We start from the raw sequence: 19,226 nt of genomic DNA on the forward strand, positions 1-19,226 counted from the left end.
TACCCGCCTGTGTAAGAAACTGTGATGGGAAATGTTAATGACTGCCAACATCCAAAGGAGTTAAAACAGGACTAACTGGATATTTTTGGTAGATAATTGTGGTCATTTCACATCTGACTGAACTGTGGTGGAACCCAGGAGTTGGGTCATTGCTCATAGTATTGTAGGTAGTTTATTGATGGTTGTTAAATGCACTGGCATCACCTACCTGTGGTCATAAATGCACTCCCATTGCTCTTGTTAAGTCTCCTTGAAAAGGAAGAAAAAGCAGCATTGTAAAGGAGAGACAGATAGGAGGGTTTCCTCTACTTTGACACAGACGACTTCCTTCACTAACCATCCGCCATCCCTGTCTTAAGTTTGTCTGTGTAGGCTGTCATTCATCCAGGTCATTGTTATCCAGATCACAGAGTTAGTAGCAACTGGACTGGATGTTTTTCTTAAAGACTTTTCATCTCTCCTCCAAGTCGCTTCTTCAGTTTATAATACTTCAAGTCCAGTTGCTTTTGACCCTATGTCTTACAAAAGAGTTCAGACTTGACAAGAAGGATGGGAATGAAAACATCTGACCTCAGGAGACTCTTGCACTCTTCTTGACCATTGTTACAGCAACTGCCTACAATACTGATCACATCCAACCTGAGTTCCACCATAGTTCATTAATAGCTGAAGAAGCCTCTTCTACAAGAAGTGAAATATTACGAATACAACTTGAGTTCCTTGAAGGAGGGGAATTAATATGGGATACCACACACCTGCATGGCCAGATTGAAAATATAACATAACAAAATACATTTATTTTTTTTGTTTTTTATGTTTATTTTCACTTCACAATTTTACAAATTTGTTAAAATGTCTATAACAGAGCACTTCACCTTTGAGAAGATAACCCGCCAACCTCGTTAGACATAAATGAACAAAATTACAAGTTCAGAGGGAGGGTTGAATAGTCATCTCAGGTGAGCTAATCAACCCCCCCCCCCGACCTTGTAATTGACAACTCAACAACAACAGAGGTGATTATTCTACGACAAGGAAAGCTCAGCTTCCTCTAAAATGTTGTCAATTATATACTGTATTTACAGTACATTTCAATGCTAAACGTGCTTTACATTACATTACATTACATTACATGTCATTTAGCAGACGCTTTTATCCAAAGCGACTTACAATAAGTGCATTTAAACATTTGGGTACAAAAAAGAGCTAGAAGTAAGTAAGTGCTTTAAGTAAGCCAAACTATAAAGTGCTAGTCAAAAGTTCGATGTATAAGTAAGCGGTTTTTTTTGTTTTGTTTTTTTTCTCTCTAGAAAGCAATCACAATGTGTCACTAGTTCGTTCAGCTGTTTATCACGAATGACGGATTGCCTTGTGATTCGGCACTATACAAATAAAATCTCATTTAATTGAATAGTTTGTAAGAGGAGTAAAGGAAGTCTCTTCCTAGGAAACTTATTCAGCCTCATGTGACCACAGGTGACTTTAACACTCTAATGCTGTTAATGACCCGGAGCTCTCCAACAGCTGTGGTTGACTCTCAATGGCATTTTCTATCACACCTTGGTGCAACTCAACAACTGTCAGTAAGACACAATGACATTGTGAGCAGTGCCCACATTTCACAGAGGTTCAAATTCTGGGTTTCACCACAAATGTCAGAACTGAAAACACCTCTTGAAGGAGAGGTGGAACATCTTTCAAGATCTCTTTTCAGTCCAGTTACTTCTGATTCGATGGTGTTTGGAGGTCAGCAAGTGCCTCTTAACCAGAGTTGACTGAGGTAGAAAAGTAAATCTGAAACTTCTCAGCTGTGTGACAGTACAGAGAGAAGAACTTGTGCAGTCTTGGCTAACTGCCACAGAGACAGTGAAGTCAGATGACAGTGTTTCCTGGTTACGGTTGGTCCTAATTTGGCACCAGCTGCCATGAGCTGCTGTTTCATCCACATCACCATGTTTTCCTCCTAGCTCCACAACCGACCAGCACATTCACACAAACACACACATGCAGGCTCTGTCAGGTAGCATATGACAATATTAATATTTTTGGTTGGTGTCACACATTGGGGGAGTGGCCTCAACGGTGGATCCTGGTTCAACCAAAGGCCTTTCTGTGTGGACTTTGTGCGCATTAGAGCATGGATACCCAAGTGCTGCTGATAAGTTAGTGTTAGTTAGTGTTGTCAGATTTGCTGTTTTTTTTGTCCAGAAACTGAAGTTTTGTGCCGCTCACTCTCCCTGCAACAAACCCCATAGAGAAAATAGTGATTTTAACGTCACAGCACACAGGAGTTGTTGATCCACTGCTGCCTCCATCACTTAGTCCAAATGTCTCATTTTATCACTCCGGCGTTTGAAATCGTCCACTCAGATCGACCTCAGTGACACAAAGTGAACACACGAGGCAGCAGAGGACCAGCAGCTTCTGCGTCCCCACAAGCTAAAAACGCTGATTTTCTCTATGGACTTTGGTGCAGGGAGAGAAACTTCCGTTTTGAGCCACAAAATGCTTTTAAAGTGCGAGATAAAGTACTACCAGAGGAATCTCTCGTACCACTGGTGGTACACGCACCATAGGTTGAGAACCTAAGCCAGTGTATGTTTTATTGTAGAACTTTGACCTTCAAATAATGCCTCCCAGATTATGGTTGTTGTTGCCATCACGAGGCCTGGTCTAAACCGTAGTATAGCGAGTTACAGTAGTCCAACCAACACAAGGGCATGGACTACACGCTCTAGATCGGCGTGTGGTAGGTTAGGCTTGACTTTACTGAGAAGGCGTAACTGGTAAAAGCCTACTGATCCAACTTGAAGGAGCTGTCAATAATCACAGCCAGATTTCTGACTGCTTGGTGGCAGTGGTGACTCAGAGGGTCTAAAATCGAAAAATAAAACAACATAAACTTTAAAAAGTTTAGAGCCAACCACTGCTTTACTTCCTGGAGGCAATTTACCAGGGCGTGGGTGCTATCTGTATTTGGTTTTAAAGGCAAATAGACTTGAGCATCATCAGCAAAACAGTGAAACGAAATATTGTGTTTATGAAAAATGGACCCTATGGGCAGCAAATACAAAGAAAACACCACTCCAATGGTGCTGGCAACAGATGAGCTCCGGTTTGAGCGTCAGTGACGGGTATAGGAACCAGCCAGTGAAACGCAGATGATCCATAGCGGTGCGAAAGGCCATTTTTTCTTGAACGCAGGTATGTCCTGACTTTGACCAACACACCTCCTCTCTCTGCGCACGCGTCTCCTCCGGGGCACAGTAAGATGAGTGGTGCAAAGGTGAGCTGGTATGGAAGCTAGCAGGGGCGGAGATGGTGGATATGAAGACTGGTGACTAACACAGTGCTTCAGGAAAGCTGCATGTGAAGCCCGAATGTTTAACAAACACTGGCGATCATACACAAGCGTCCCAGAAATTCTTGAGCAGAAAACACAAATCCATACGAGAAACAGTGTGCTGAGTAGGTCAGGGAGACGGAGCGCCGTGCACAACGCAAGCGCCATCTTGCCACGTGGGATGCTCAGGGGGTAAGTGTGAGGGGGAGGGAACCAGTGTGGAGCAGGCTTAGCCACTCCCACTCTGACATGGAGTGACCTCTGTTCTGAGTGACACTCAGTGTGCATGTATCTCTTGCTTGTTTTCAGTGACTCATGAACTGTGTCACAGTGACTGATCTGCTCTGTGATTGGTGGAGACGTTTGAGTGCGAGGAGACAAATGTGATTGGCTGAGAGGAAAGACTGAAAGAATGGAGAAGACAAATGTCCTTGTTAACAGCTGAGGACACTCTACATCGGGCAGAGGTCGGTGTGGAGGATGCCATGCTCTACCTCCTACACCAAGCCCACTCGCATCTGGACAAGGGAAGTGGCACAGTCAGGATCCTCTTTTTGGACTTTTTCGAGTGCCTTCAACACCATTCAGCCCCTTGTACTCAGGGAAAAACTCACCAGAATGCGAGTGGACCCCTGCCTGGTTGCTTGGATTTCCAGCTACCTCACAGACAGACCACAGTACTGTATGTCAGGCTGAAGGACATCACGTCTGACACTGTGGTCAGCAACATCAGAGCTCCTCAGGGGACTGTGCCGTCTCCCATCCTCTTCACTCTTCACTGCAGACTTCTGCTACAACTCTGAAACGTGTCACATCCAGAAGTTCGCAGACGATACGGCCATCATGGGGTGTATCAGAGACAACGAAGAGGAAGAGCTATATAGGAGCATGGTGAGGAACTTTGTATTCTGGTGCCATATTAACAACCTGCAGCTCAACACCTTAAAGACCAAGGAACTGGTCATCGACTTCGGGAGGGACAGACCCAGTTCGAGACCAGGAATCAAACTGTACAACTCCTGATTGGGGGGGAGGAGGGCGAACAAAACAAGCAGTACGAACTAAACAACTGTCCATAATCACAACTCACAAAAATGTGCAATAACCACAACAAAAACTCATAGAAACATGTGCAATAAAACCTTGGGCAATATGGGGTAAATGTATGTGTGTATATATACACATGTATATGTATATGCAGGTATGTTTGTGTGTATGTATGTATACATATACATATACATATATATATATATACATATATATGTATACATATATTGTATGCATAGTGTATTTTTATCTTATATCTATATTTTATTTTACTATATTATGTTATTCTATATTTTATGGTGTTTGGTACCTGGGGTGTTTTTCTTTCCTGTCTCCTGTAAAGTGTGACTCCAATTTTAACAGTGTTGTGTGTGGATGTGGGAGCTTTTAATTTCCCAGAGGCTCGACGAGCCTTGTTAGTGAGGAACCTGCTGATTGGTGGAAAAACAGCTGTCGTGTGATTGTACACACACACACACACACACACACAGGGAGTGTTACTAATGGCGCATTTCCACCGGCTCTACTCGCCTCGCCAAGTACAGAGGTCACTCCATGTCAGAGTGGGAGTGGTTCCCTCCCCCTCACACCTGCAGTTTGACAATGGGAGGAGGAGGAGCCAATGGGTGAAGAAGAGTCAGATCCGTCAGGCTACGCCCACTGCCGTGTCACATGTTTGACTTCTGAGGAAGAGAAACTCAGACAGTCGTGGTGAAATGGCAGGAGTTCAGCTGCACACAGAAACCTTGTCTTGTTCCATCTGTTTGGATCTTCTGAAGAATCCGGTGACTCTTACCTGTGGACACAGCTTCTGTAAGAACTGTATTAAAGACCACTGGGACTCAGAGGAGCAGAGGAGTAGGATCTACAGCTGCCCTCAGTGTAGAAAGACCTTTACACTGAGGCCTAAACTGAAGAAAAACGTCATGTTAGCAGATTTAGTGGAGGAGCGGAAGATGACTGGACTCCACGCTCCTCCTGCTCATCACTGCTATGCTGGCGCTGAAGATGTGGCCTGTGACGTCTGCACTGGCAGGAAACGTAAAGCTCTCAAGTCCTGTATGTTTTGTTTGGTCTCTTACTGTGAGAAACATCTCCAGCCTCATCATCAATCACCTGCATTTAAGAAACACAAGCTGGTGGAGCCCTCCAAGAACCTCCAGGAGAACATCTGCCCTCGTCACAATGAGGTGAAGAAGATGTTCTGCCGCACTGATCAGCAGTGTATCTGTTATCTCTGCTCTGTGGACGAGCATAAAGACCATGACACGGTCACAGCTGCAGCAGAAAGCACACAGAAGCAGAGAGAGCTGGATCTGAGTCGAGAAGAAGTCCAGCAGAGACTCCAGGACAGAGACAGAGACGTGAAGGTGCTTAAACAGGAGAGGAAGACTCTCACTCTCTCTGCTGATAAATCCATGAAGGACACAGACAAGAGCTTCATTGAGATGATGCGTCTCCTGCAGAGGAGAAGCTCTGACGTGAAGCAGCAGATCAGATCCAAGCTGGAAACTGAAGTGAGACGAGTCAGAGACGCTGAGGAGAAGCTTCAGCAGGAGATCACTGAGCTGAAGAAGAGAGAAGCTGAACTGAAGCAGCTCTCACTCACACACGACCACAACCAGTTTCTCCTCAACTACAGCTCACTGTCAGCACTCAGTCCATCGACACACTCGTCCACCATCAACGTCCGTTCTCGGGGACACTTTGAGGACGTGTCAGCGGCTGTGGCAAAGGTCAGAGGTCAACTGCAGGACTTCCTGACCGAGACATGGACAAACATCTCACTGGCTGTGGCTGAAGTAGATGTTTTACTGACAGAACCAGGACCAGAGCCAAAAACCAGAGCTGAATTCCTCAGACATTCACAGGAAATCACACTGGATCCAAACACAGTAAACACATGGCTTTTATTATCTAAGGGGAACAGAAAAGTGACATTAATGAATGAAGCTCAGTCTTATCCTCATCACACAGACAGATTCATGGTTTATCTTCAGGTCCTGAGTAAAGAGACTCTGACTGGACGTTGTTACTGGGAGGTGGAGTGGACAGGAAGAGGAGTTTTTGTAGCAGTGACGTACAAGAACATCAGCAGATCAGGGAGTTCAGATGAATGTGGATTTGGATACAATGACAAATCTTGGGCTTTATTTTGTGAACAAAAAAGTTGTCAGTTTGGTCACAACAACATCAGGACTGACGTCTCAGATGTTACAGTCTCCAGAGTGGGACTTTACCTGGACCACAGAGCAGGTCTTCTGTCCTTCTACAGAGTCTCTGACACCATGACTCTGCTCCACAGAGTCCAGACCACGTTCACTCAGACTCTCTATGCTGGAGTTTGTTTTTGTTATTCTTCACCTGGAGACACAGCAGAGTTCTGTAAACTCAAATAGTCTGGAGTGAGTTAAACTCTGAGTTTAAATCTTTAACTTCTCTGCGACAACAATAACATCAACTTTTGACTTTTGAATTTAAACTGTGAGCACCTTTATTGACAAAGTTTCTTTAATTTGCTTATTTTGTTAAGTGTATCTGATTCATGGTTAAATGTTTTTGATTCATGGTTAAATGTATTTGATTCATGGTTAAGTGTATTTGACTCATGGTTAAGTGTATTTGATTCATGGTTAAGTGTATTTGATTCATGGTTAAGTGTATTTGATTCATGGTTAGGTGTATTTGATTCACCGTTAAATATATTTGATTCATGGTAAGTGTATTTGATTCATGGTTAAGTGTATTTGATTCATAGTTAAGTGTATTTGATTCATGGTTAAGTGTATTTGATTCATGGTTAAGTGTATTTGTTTCATGGTTAAGTGTAACTGATTCATGGTTAAGTGTATTTGATTCATGGTTAAGTGTAATTGATTAATGGTTAATTATAATTGATTCATGGTTAAGTGTAATTGATTCATGGTTAAGTGTAATTGATTCATGGTTAAGTTTATTATATATATACTGCATATCAATATTGCATTGACTTACATTCATTTCCTGGAGACTTACTCTAACCTTAACCACAATCACTACTGGCCTAACCCTAATCCTAATCCTAACCTTAAAACATAACTGCACCTTAAAATTTAGTCATTTATGTTATGGGGACTTTTGTCCCCATAACATATTGGAGATTAGGTTCATTGGATACCGTAGGTGTGAATGTCGGAGGGCATAGTTGCCGGAATTGGCTTTCCGGCTGTAAATGTATTCCATGTGTTCTCAATTTGTAAACTGAATATGGAATATCAAATAAAATGTACCTTGTTGTTTTTGATGTAATATTTCCCATGAACTTCCTTTAAGTAAATCATTAACACACGAAGTATCTTTTTAAACAAATACAATTGAAATTAAATTCACAACATCCTCCGCCCTGCTGAACTATTCATGGTTCATCTAAATTTCTGAAGAATACAGTCCCTGCAGAAGAGCAAACTGCACATGAATGAACAAGACCATCACAGCCTGGAAACAGCTTTTCAATTCTTCCTAGTTTGCAGGTCTGCCTCGGGGCGCTATCCTCCCTGATGAGTAAGTCTCCAATCTTCTGTGGTTAGGGCTGCGGTGTGTGCCAGTGGTGGGCTGACTTCAACTTCAGCAAATAATCCTTTTGCCAGCTATTCCAAAACTAGGTCACGAGTGCTTGTCTGTATCAGCATCTCTGAGTCATTTCTTCCTTGTTCGGCATTGGATGGTGAGTATCAGCAGGAACTGGCTTACGGGGCATGCAAGTAAGTCTCTGACCAACCAAGAAGTGAGCTGGCGTCAGTGGTTGAGGATCATTCACTTCATCATTACTCACATACCACTGAAAAGTACCTCTGCCAGTGGTATGCTTTCCTCCAGCATCCGGTCAAGCTCACCAAAGGTGTTTTCCTTTTGCCAACTGTATTGCCAGCATCTCCCACATACGGTGAATATCTGGGTCTTCCCTTGAGAATTCACCTTCCATCTGATTCAGTAGTCTTGTCGCAGAACACCGGTTGTTTTGCTGCTTTTGTTTCAGCCTTTCCACAGGTTGCTCCTCAGTGTACCAAAAATGTTGTAGTTCAATCCAATTACGTCCAAAATGACGAGACAGGACTCTGACTTAACATTTAACTGAACTTAAGTGACTCAACAAAGGGAAGAGGGTTTACATGTGTGGGAACGTAGGATAGCTTCTCTGCTAACATCTGCTAAACAAAAACATGCATCATATACTGCTCTATGGCAGCAAAGCATTGTGGGAAATGTAGTCCTTCAACACAGGAACTAAATAAGGTTTCAGGGCCTGTAAATACCATTACATGTGTTTTTAATATGCAAAATGAATATGGGATACATTCTATCAATTCTTCTTTTTAACCTAATATTTCCCATGAACGTACCAGTATCTTTTAAACAGTCTTCCACTGACTCGGTTGGAGATAACTGCTAAGCTAACAGCTCAGCTTAGTCTGCAGATTACTTTCCCTCAGTGGTTAAGAACCAGAAGAACTTCCACAGAAGCTTCGGTGTAAAGGGTATTCAGGTTTAATAAGGCCTGACTGCACTCATGGCACTACAATATCTACATCAGACACATCTGAAGCCCTCCAATTACTAAGTGAAAGCCCTTGTCTCAAATGTGCAGTAACAGGGTGAATAGAGGTGTTTTCAGTCAGGTCACACAGGGACATGATGACCCATACTTTATGTATTGTACAGAGCGAATTGACCGAAAGGGAAATCCAAACCAAACCATTTGCTCCTGATTTAATGCCTTTCAAATTACCTTAAATGATATCCCATTAGTACTTTATGCTGCAATGTTTCCCTTACATTCATGTAGCAGTAGCACTCAGTCTAGCAAATGTGGCAAGTCGCTACTCAATGGAAATTAAACAAGAAAGTCAACGTGCTTTGAATGATTAACCATCACAACTCGCAGACAGTGGATCAGTGCTAGAGTGAGTCTTTCAACTGGAAGGTTGACAGATGACTTCATGGGTCAAGTGAAGGTGGCTGATGTTTGGAATGGTGCAGATTGACTCTCATACGGTGTAGTGAAGGTGCAGGTATTGACAAAATGTGACGATATTTCCATGAAATGTGGCTCATAAGTAGCACCCACCTTCTGCTGTGAAGCAATGTGATTACTCACAGCATAGTCTGCAATTTCATTTGTTCATTTTTGACAGTCCAAATTCCATCTGAATGGCAAGAGCATAGAGGTGTGTGATAATGATGAAAAATATCCCGATATTTTTGGCGATATTTTGCAATCCTCAAACATGTGTTTGTAAAAGCATAGAAGGCCTGTTGTACCAGCTTCTCTTGTTAATAATTTATTAGATGTTAATGATAATATTGACAAGAAGCAACCTGTTCAAGAAAAACAGGCCTTCTTTATTCACTTAAACTTACTTTATAAAATATTGCACAACGAACGAGCAACAAAAACTATCATGAGAGCATTTTAAACTAATGTCAACAATACAAGGCATTAATATGAGAATGTGGATACACATTAAACTGCTGCCAAAGTTTGTGAGTGTCTTTTCTTGTCGGTACCGTAGCTGGAAGCTCGTGGTCGACCGCTGACTGCCCAAGCTTTTCATATTAAGGCGTGTTTTGATTGGTTCTTGCAAAAATGAGTTCGACACACTCGATATTGTGATTTCACACATAGTTAAAACAACAATTAAGATATTATCGCAGACGATATATATCGCACACCCCTACAAGAGCACTTAAAAAAAAAAAAGATTAAAATATATGAGGTATATGATGTAATTTGATTTAAAAAAAAGGAAAAAAAAGTCTTGACTATCATTTTGTTCCATAATAATAAATGCTTGTATTGCAGATTGCTTGGATCATTTTAGTTTGCTGTTGTGCAGCATCTCTACAGTGGAACAACTGACAGCAACACAAGACTGAATCACCTGACATTGCATACGGTGACAAACAGATTGTGCCGATGAAGATAAGATATTTAACACATAAGCACTTATGAAGCACTCCAACCTGGGCTTCATAACAGATAGTTTCAGAGATACACTGATCTGTTCAGCTGGTTGAAAATGAACAGAAGATGGAGGAAGATAAAGAACTGAAGAAATGAACGAGAGAGAGAAATTCAAGTAACCAAGAGCGTGAAGTGGCAGTTCTGTGTGGGTATTACCGGGTGATGTCGGGGGCGACAGTAGGCTGCACATTCTTCATAATGGCCTGAATCCAGTTGCGACGGATTCCAGAGGTCATAGCTGACAGTGTGTATGCTCCATCTTGGCACTGAAAGCAGACAGTCAGGACATTAAAATCATTAACATTGAACGAGAAAACATGTTGATGGAAGTTCCTTTTTGATACAAGATGAATGTAAGCGTGCTTTTAATGAAACTGCATTTTAAGTATACCGAGTTCTGGGATCTCTTTTTTCACCACAGTGCATTAAACTGTCAATGGTCTGTGATTATGAAGCGTTTTTCTAGCCTCAGTGAACACAGGAGATGCTAACCCTAACCCATTCATACACACATTCAGACAGCACATCTATATGGAGTATTTTTTTCTGTCACCAGGGTCCTATGCAAGATTCTGTGTGGGGGCCCCTGTTTTGCCAAAATATGGTGGGGGGCCTCCAAACCCTTTTGAGATGATCTTTGAAGATGCAGAAATCTGATACACTTTCACAAGAAAAAAGTAAGTTGCTTTTCAGAGTAAATAATAAAAGCAGCTCAACAAAAAGAGGAATACTTGTATTGACCGGTGGGGAAATCTCATCACAGCAAAGACCTCAGGTAGGTTTTGATGAATTTCAGCTATGAGAAGCTCATTTCTGGTGAGGCCACGTTCACAGAAACAGTGCATGTGATCCACAGGTAAGTATACAGTTCCTGAATGCAGGAGCGAAGCTATAGTGCATTCATATAATCAGAAGGCAGTTGAAGGCAAGTTGCTAATTACCACCAATCACACTTTCAAACCTGTCCTTTAAAGATCTTGTAATGCTCATTTCTTAGTTAGAAAATAGAGGGTGGGAACGTGACATAATTACACATGCAGAGTAAAGAATTATGGAGTTAAAACTGAAAAAAGTTGAAGTCCAGTAGTCTTCTCAAAAATGTTTAGGGGTGTCGAAAAACATGGGAGCCCTAGTTAGCTCATCTCCTCTTCAAACAGTGTGGATATAAAAGGAGATGGTCGGAGTCGCACTGTGACCATAAGTGTAAATGCATTTCCGAAGAAGAACAGACTCCTGCTGTGAGGCTGCAGGTGCTGCTAAAGAGGAAGAGGGAGAGAGAGGGTGGAGGACGGCTGCTAAACTAGCTCTGATCATGTGCAAGATGTCGTTAAACCACCACCAACATGGTGAAACATGTTAGCGGAGCATTTCTGTTCAAATTCTGTACAAACACTGTTGAAACATGACTCTGCTCTCCACTTGAAGATCAGAGAGGTGTGTGAGTGTGTGGAACAGCTGTAGCGGCCACAACCCCACAGTCTCAGGACAGATAAAGATTTTTTTGGTGATCATTTTATCACTTTACAGGGTATTAAAGATTTGATGGTGGTGTCAATAACCATGCTCAAAAAAGATGTTGTAGCCTCTTCACATAGGCTCATCTGAGGCTTCATATGCAAAGTGTTTCTTGTGCATCTTAGTCTCTTGCTTGGTGGTCATGTTCCTTCACAATCAGGTCATCTGCCAAATTAAACTGCATTGTGAGACATCACTGACTTCACATGGTTCACATGGTTGAGAATGTCCTACCATCACAAAGTTTATGCTTCAGCTTTGGTTAGAGGGTCTGTTGCTTTATCACTTATCACTGAGACCTGGTACTGCACAGCCTCTATAGCACACATGAGCAGCTTATGGCCACCAGATCTACGTTGTGATGATAGAATCAGAGCTATGAGGAGCACCTCAAAACAAAAAGGTTGCCTGGAGATGAGGCAGTTCACAATGCACACACACTTGGCTTGTCATACACGCAGGCATGCACTTCAGTGCTGCTCCTCCTCATCCTCATCAGTTATATGCAGCTTGAACGTCTGTTAAACTACTGATGAGAATCGAAATAACGAGCAAAATGCTGCAGATGTTGATGCTGCTGCTGTGTGTGTGTGTGTGTGTGTCATCTCAAATGTAAAACAACAATTATTTGTATCATACATGTGAGACACATGCGCTACTGCCTCATCACCATTGACTTCTGCCGCTTGCTCTTAACTTCAAACTTGACATTGGCTCATTTCTTTGAAAAAACACTTTTCTTTTAAAACACTCACTAGCACTAGCTGATCCATCTCCTCCCCAGCAGAGCATCATTCACTTCTTCAGTTGAGTACATTCACCATTTTGTGTAAGTTTCTTTGGATAAAAGTGTCTGCTAAATGCTTAAATAAACGTACATTTAAACAGCTATGTGCCTGAAACATCACACCTGGCTTTTAAAGTGAATTACTAACAAAAATCTGCCACGCCACGCCACGGTTTAAGTAGCGTTTCCACTAGCATTAGCACCTGGTACCAGGTACTATTTTTAATACCTGCTCAGGCGAGGTTCCAAAAGCGTGCTGAGTAGGTAACTATTCGATGATTGGTCAGACTGCCAGCCACTGACTGGCCAGAGTGCCGTCACAGGAAGAGACGTCCCACACAAATCAAGCCGAAGAGCACCGAACTGTAGATCACTTAAAACTACTTAACAATCCTAAAAACGTGGGTTAATCTCCAACAACTACCAGGGAAACCTCTATATTTAACAGAGGAGTCTGGTGTATTTAGGGACAGCACCGGTGATCGTGAGCGGCATCACAGACCGCTGTCGCTGTAGTCTGTGGAGTAGGAGTATGTGCTCCGGAGACGTGTGGACACAAATCAAGCCGAACAATAGATGAGTTGAAACTAATCCTAAAGACGTGGGTTAATCTCCAACAACTACAGGAGGCTGGTGTAAAGTCACTAGTCACTTTTTTTGTAGTGGAAGTGCAACCTAATTGTGTCGTGTCGTGCCGAGGCGAGTAGAGCCGGTGGAAATACGACATAAGTAAATTTGACTTACTGTGACATAGCCAGACTTTTATTTTGAACTAGTCACAGAAAAGAACTGCATGTTGTAGCTAAAATAGAATGTTGTATGTTTTTTTACAGCATTTAAAGCAATTTGCATATAGATTGGTTTAATAATTATTGTGTCTTTTCAAACTTTTATTTGTGGCCCTTCGGTTGCTTCATTTATGTCAGTGTGGCCTACTGGAAAAAACTGTTGCCCACCTCTTATCTATGTTTGTTGTCAATGTGACACTAAGAATTCAGTGCAATGCAATGGCCCATCTTTGTGGAGCTGCTGGAAAAATCCAGTTCAGTTCATTTCAATATAATTTTATTTGTATCGTGCCAAATCAAATAATATATATTATCTAATGGCACTTAGACACAGTAAAGCAGAAACCTTACAATAATATGTTGTCAATTTCAACTGTTTAGACTAAACTCAGTCACCATCTGATAAGATTTAATGATAAGATAAGAAAAGATAAGATAGGTGGAATAATTTTGTTTAGAGTCAATTGCATAATTTTTAGTAAAGTAGAAAAGCCAGGTCTGCTTTATCTTTTCACGGTTCATTCATATTCTGTAGGAACGATGGTGGTGAAAGCTTCTGCCATCTTTTCTCCAGGAAAAATGTGAAACCTGGGCGAAGCTAAAATGGCCTTGTTCAGTCTGTGCTTAGTCTGTCCTGAACAAACCAGATAAAAGCCATGGTCAGTCAGCTGGATCAATAGGTTGACCATTGTGCTTCAGAAGGAGATGGAGCTGCATGGTCTGCAAGTCTGTGAGTGTTCATCTATACACTGAAGCTGAATGATGTCACAGGATGAAGAACAGACAGTGGATATAAATACTGAGGTATTAATATCTCAACACTGAGCCCATGTTGTCCTACTGTTGACTACTCTATGTCTGACGCCAGCAGACGTGCTTCCAGCTCATGTAAACAAAGGAAATGACCTTACAGCTACTGTCCTACTTTCACAGATTGACTTTGGTATGCCAAGATTAAATATATATACTGTATGTACGTAGCAGTGACATCACATGGACAATGTCCATCACGTATTTTGTCAGCAACAAGTTCTAAACATGTTTGATCACCAAAGGATTTTACAAGGAAAGCTCATCAGGTTTAGATTAGTGTGTCCTGTGATGGACTGGCGATCTGTCCAGGGTGTGACCCCACCTTTCGCCCTCTCAGCTGAGACTGGCACATCGTCGCCCCCGCGACCCTCATGTAGAGGATAAAGCAGTAGTAGAAGATGGATGGATAACGACATGTATGGTGTGCCATTACTGTACATAAATGGATTTTAAAATGTAAATGTTGCTAAACAAATGTGTACAAGGAGAGCGCTTGTTAAAGCATGAGGTAAGGTAAACACACTGGGGGGGTCACAGTCACAAGCTGTTGTTAAACCACGACGATGTCAGCCTTGCACAGAGATGACAGATGCAACGTCGAGTGACATATTTCAAGTTAGAAGGATTGTTTCAAAGGAAGAAATGCTGAAATCTGATACCGACAGTTGAATCACATGCTTGGCATCTAAGGCTGTTTATAGCCTGGCAGGAAGCAACAGAGTGAGATAATGATTTTCATTTGTACTGGTGATTAATGAGGACATGAGGAATCAGCACTCACCAGGATCTGGAAGCCATAATTCCTCTGGACGGGGAACGTTTTGACATCATAACACGTGGAAAGGTCAATCTCACCATCGAGGTGTGAAGCCTGTGGAGAAACAAACAATGCACAGAATGAACGTTAACTATCCTTCAAATGAATTTAAAAAGAAAAATGACAATGACATCATCATCATTATTATTCCCACCTCCTCAGCTACTGAGTCCTTGTAGTACCTCAGACTCTGGTCTGTCAGGACAAACCAATGTTTCTTCCACTACATGGAAAAAAAAAGACAACAACTGTGTGTTTGTCATGTAATATTATTTAGCATTTATTCTCTTAAAGATAACTTCTTACCACTCCGTCGTCATACAGCTTGGTCATCCATCCTTTCTTGAAGTTCAGCAGATCTGGCTGGACGGGAGACAAACCACAGTAATGTGATCATATTTACATATTTAAGTAGATGAATTAAATGTTCACAAACAACAACGTGAAATTCAGTGACCACATGATGAACGAACACAACAAAAATAAAAAAGATATTATCATTTTTGCCCTGAATTAGAAGTTACTATTTAGTAAATATTCACATCTGCAAACATGTGCACTTGTTTACACCACCACTTCGGGTCAAACAGTGCGGTACACATGGCTCAAGCTCGAGACCAAGTGGCAGGAGCTGGACTTTCCCTGTGAAACACAAACCAAGCTCACGTCTGTTTATAGACTCTAAAGTCAAGCATTCATCCAAAGCTGCCGTCTGCTTTACTCAACAGTACCTTGTTTTTGTGGAGCTTCCTCAGGTGTGGTGTTACTGTCTGGCAGAGAGTCATTGCTCCGGCAAACTGCCTTCACTGAGCAGTCTGTTTGTTTGCTTCAGGTCCCGCCGACCGTGGCCCACTCTGTGCTGGCTATTTATAATTAACAGCAGCAGTAGTGGCAGTGGTGTGTACATGAATGTGAACGTGTGAGTGAGTGAGTGGGTGGGGAATCTCGCAGCTGAGTCGACTCAAATTCTGATAAGTCGACTTTATGCCGTGTTCATTTCTTACAGTCTTTGGTTAATTTGATTTCATCTGGAGGAATGTACCATGTGCTAATGGGGGTGTTTTCAGAGCACCCCTGTTCTACAGGTAACAGTGTGACTCCAGAGAACACCCCCCTTGTTTTCAGTATTTTGGATTAGCCCAACCCACAGAGACAGACAGATTAAAGAACGTTGAGCTTTTCATTCTAGGCAACAGTCAGTCAGTCCTCTAACATCACAGTGTGGCAGCATTTCACAAAAAAGTCAAAAGTTTGCTTGTCTTTGTTATGTTGCTCCGTCCGTTTTAAGTATATAAACATATCAGAATTGGCATATTTCAATGTTTTAGTCTAAAAATCATTGATTCGTTTAATAACTGCAGGCGCACTCGCCCGCAACAACGGCAGCAATCTATTTGTTAACATTCATATTTGGCTTAGTGTCTAACTTTACCAGCCACCAGGGGCAGTGTTATGATCTGGAGTTGCCTCAGATGTCTGGGTTCAGCAGTGTTATACCTACAGACAGTGTAACTAAATCTAAACGAGAGCATTTGACACCTTTTCTGATTGAGTTGTCCAAATAATTGAAGATGGCATACATGTTTATGGAGCAGATCACGTCTTCCGCTGCAGCCATGTCTCTGGATTAGCGTGGTGGTGTTAGCAGAGGGCTCGCTGTGGCTGCTCGGGTCCTTTTGCTCTACAAGCTGACCCTCTTCAAACCGCCTGAGGATTTGAGAAAGCCTAGGAGACACAATTCAAAGTCATACTCAATACACAGTTAATGAGTCACTACAAACAAGTCTTGTTTTAGAACGAGCTAAATACTGAACGATCAGAAGACAGGATTAAAAAGTTCTCAGTGGTCCTTTTGGTTTGGCTCCAAATGCTTTTGAGGGGCCAATTCTAAACTGGACCAGAACCAAGATTGTACCAAGATTTAACCCTTCATCGGGTGAATAATTAAACAGCTATGATGAACTACAATATTCACTCAGCTTCTGCTTTGTGAATATTTTTTGGTTGATTATGGTTTTAGCTGTACTGATGTTATTGTTATTAAGTAAAGTTGTGTTTTAATCCAATCCAACTTTATTTGTTAAGCACTTTAAACAAACCACAATGGACCAAAGTGCTGTACAGAATAAATAAAAGGCATAATAAGTAAAAGGTTCAAAATTAGATAAAACAGCTTAAAATAAATTAGAATCATAAAAACACAATAAGAAATAGCAGCCATACAATAAAAAACAATAAATTCTATTCAAATTAAAATAAGTAAAATAAATAAAAACCAACGTCTCATGAAGTGTCAAAGGCCAAAGAGAAAAGGTGGGTTTTAAGAAGGGATTTAAAAACAGACAAGGACGAGGCCTGTCTTATGTGCAGAGGCGGATTATTCCAAAGCTTTGGAGCTGCGACAGCGAAGGCACGATCCCCTCTGAGCTTCCGCTTGGTTTTGGGCACACTAAGGAGCAGCTGATCAGCTGACCTGAGAGAGCGAGCGGGTAAGTATGGAGAAGCTCGGAGAGGTAGGGCGGGGCAAGACCATTCAGGGATTTAAAAACAAATAAAATAATTTTAAAATCGATCCTGAAGTGTATGGGCAGCCAGTGGAGTGAGGTTAAAATGGGGGAAATGTGCTCAAATTTACGTGTGCTATTGTTGATTTAACAACAGACCTGATGTGGTTGTCAAGCTTCAGATCAGGGTCGATTTTAACCCCCAGGTTTGTGATAGTGGGTTTTAAAAGCGGTGCCAAGCAGCCCAGATCTACTTGGGGGGTCCCAGTGGTGCCACCAAACACCATCACTTCTGTCTTTTTGTCATTGAAATTTAAAAAGTTCAGAGCCATCCAGGCCTTTATGTCATCAAGACACTCAAGTAGAATTTTAAAAGAGTATGCATCGTTCTTTTTAATAGGCATGTAGATTTGACTGTCATCTGCATAGCAATGGAACAAGATGCCATAATTTCTAAGAATGGAGTCAAGTGGGAGCAGATATAGAGAGAAAAGAAGGGGGCCCAGAACTGAGCCCTGTGGGACCCCGCAGGTGAGAGGAGCCAAGGAGGATGTTGTCACAGAAAGTTCGATCAGCCAAGTATGACCTGAACCACTCCAAAGCTGTGCCCCTGATGCACACCTGCTCCTCCAGACGTGAGATCAGGATCTTGTGGTCCACTGTATCAAATGCAGCAGTTAAGTCTAAAAGCACAAGAACTACACAGTCACCGGAGTCAGTAGCTAAAAAGATATCATTAAAACTCTTAAAAGTGCTGATTCGGTGCTGTGCAGTGATTTAAAACCGGACTGGAAAACCTCAAGGATATTATTTTCCTCTAAAAAGGCCATTACTTGACCCTGGACTAGCTTCTCAAGGATTTTTGAGATAAAAGGCAGTTGGGAGATGGGCCTGAAATTTGCAGGAACTGCAGGGACTAGACCAGGTTTTTTTGATAAGAGGTTGCACTACTGCATGTTTAAAATGTTTGGGGACCACACCTGTGGACAGACTGCTATTTAAAACCAGAATAATAGATGGCCCTATAGTGTGGAAAACCTCTTTAAATAGTCGAGGAGGTACAGCATCATTTGGAGAACCTGAGGGCTTCAGCCGACCAACAACCTCCTGTAAAAAAAGACAATGTCACGGGTTCAAACTGCTAAAAACAGCAGTGCAGGGAACAGAGACAGAGGGGTCATATGCAGGAGGTGAGATTAGAGCCCTAACAGAAGAGACTGTCAATAAAAAGGGCATAAAGTTCTCACAAACAGTGGTGGAGGCCTCCATACAGGCAGTCTGTGGGGCATTAAGAACCAAGTTAATGGTGTCAAACAAAACACGGGGCTTGTGACGGTTTGACAGGATAATGTCAGAGAAATGGTTTCTTTTAGCATCTTTCACAGTTGTCTGATAGTGACGCCAGCAGTCCCTTAATGTTTGGAACGACACATGGAGTTTGTCCTTCTTCCACTTGCGCTCTTGCTCTACGGCACTCGCGTCTAACAGCATGAGTCCTTTCATTCAGCCAGGGCTAAGACTTAGTTTTAGGCTGCCTGGTTTTTAGTGGAGCCACAGCGTCCAAAACTGTTTGGCAGGTAGAGTGAAACCATGAGCTCAGCTCCTCTGTAT

At 42.1% G+C, this 19,226-nt stretch overlaps 2 protein-coding genes across 7 annotated transcripts in view; one reads left to right on the forward strand and one right to left on the reverse strand.

The window, feature by feature from the left end:
- Positions 1–19,226, reverse strand: part of si:ch73-103b11.2 (myosin phosphatase Rho-interacting protein) — a 41,104-nt gene that overhangs the window by 10,701 nt on the left and 11,177 nt on the right. For 4 of the 6 annotated variants that reach the window (XR_009234183.1, XM_058620527.1, XM_058620528.1 and 1 more), the window contains exons 8-12: positions 16,692–16,836; positions 15,418–15,474; positions 15,266–15,334; positions 15,076–15,165; positions 10,548–10,657 (exon numbers count right to left, since the gene is read on the reverse strand). Coding sequence is in view for 5 of the 6 variants with exons in the window: in XM_058620527.1 (XP_058476510.1) it covers positions 10,548–10,657; positions 15,076–15,165; positions 15,266–15,334; positions 15,418–15,474; positions 16,692–16,836 (471 nt within the window). In the remaining variant the exon portion in view is untranslated. The other 2 variants (XM_058620529.1, XM_058620530.1) reach the window with 2 other exon arrangements.
- On the forward strand, positions 4,698–6,789 carry LOC131448262 (tripartite motif-containing protein 16-like). The gene has a single exon (XM_058620559.1). The coding sequence runs from the start codon at positions 5,107–5,109 to the stop codon at positions 6,787–6,789; it is 1,683 nt and encodes a 560-aa protein (XP_058476542.1). The 5' UTR covers positions 4,698–5,106.

Source organism: Solea solea, chromosome 21, assembly GCF_958295425.1.
Source record: "Solea solea chromosome 21, fSolSol10.1, whole genome shotgun sequence".
Classification (NCBI taxonomy): domain Eukaryota; kingdom Metazoa; phylum Chordata; class Actinopteri; order Pleuronectiformes; family Soleidae; genus Solea; species Solea solea.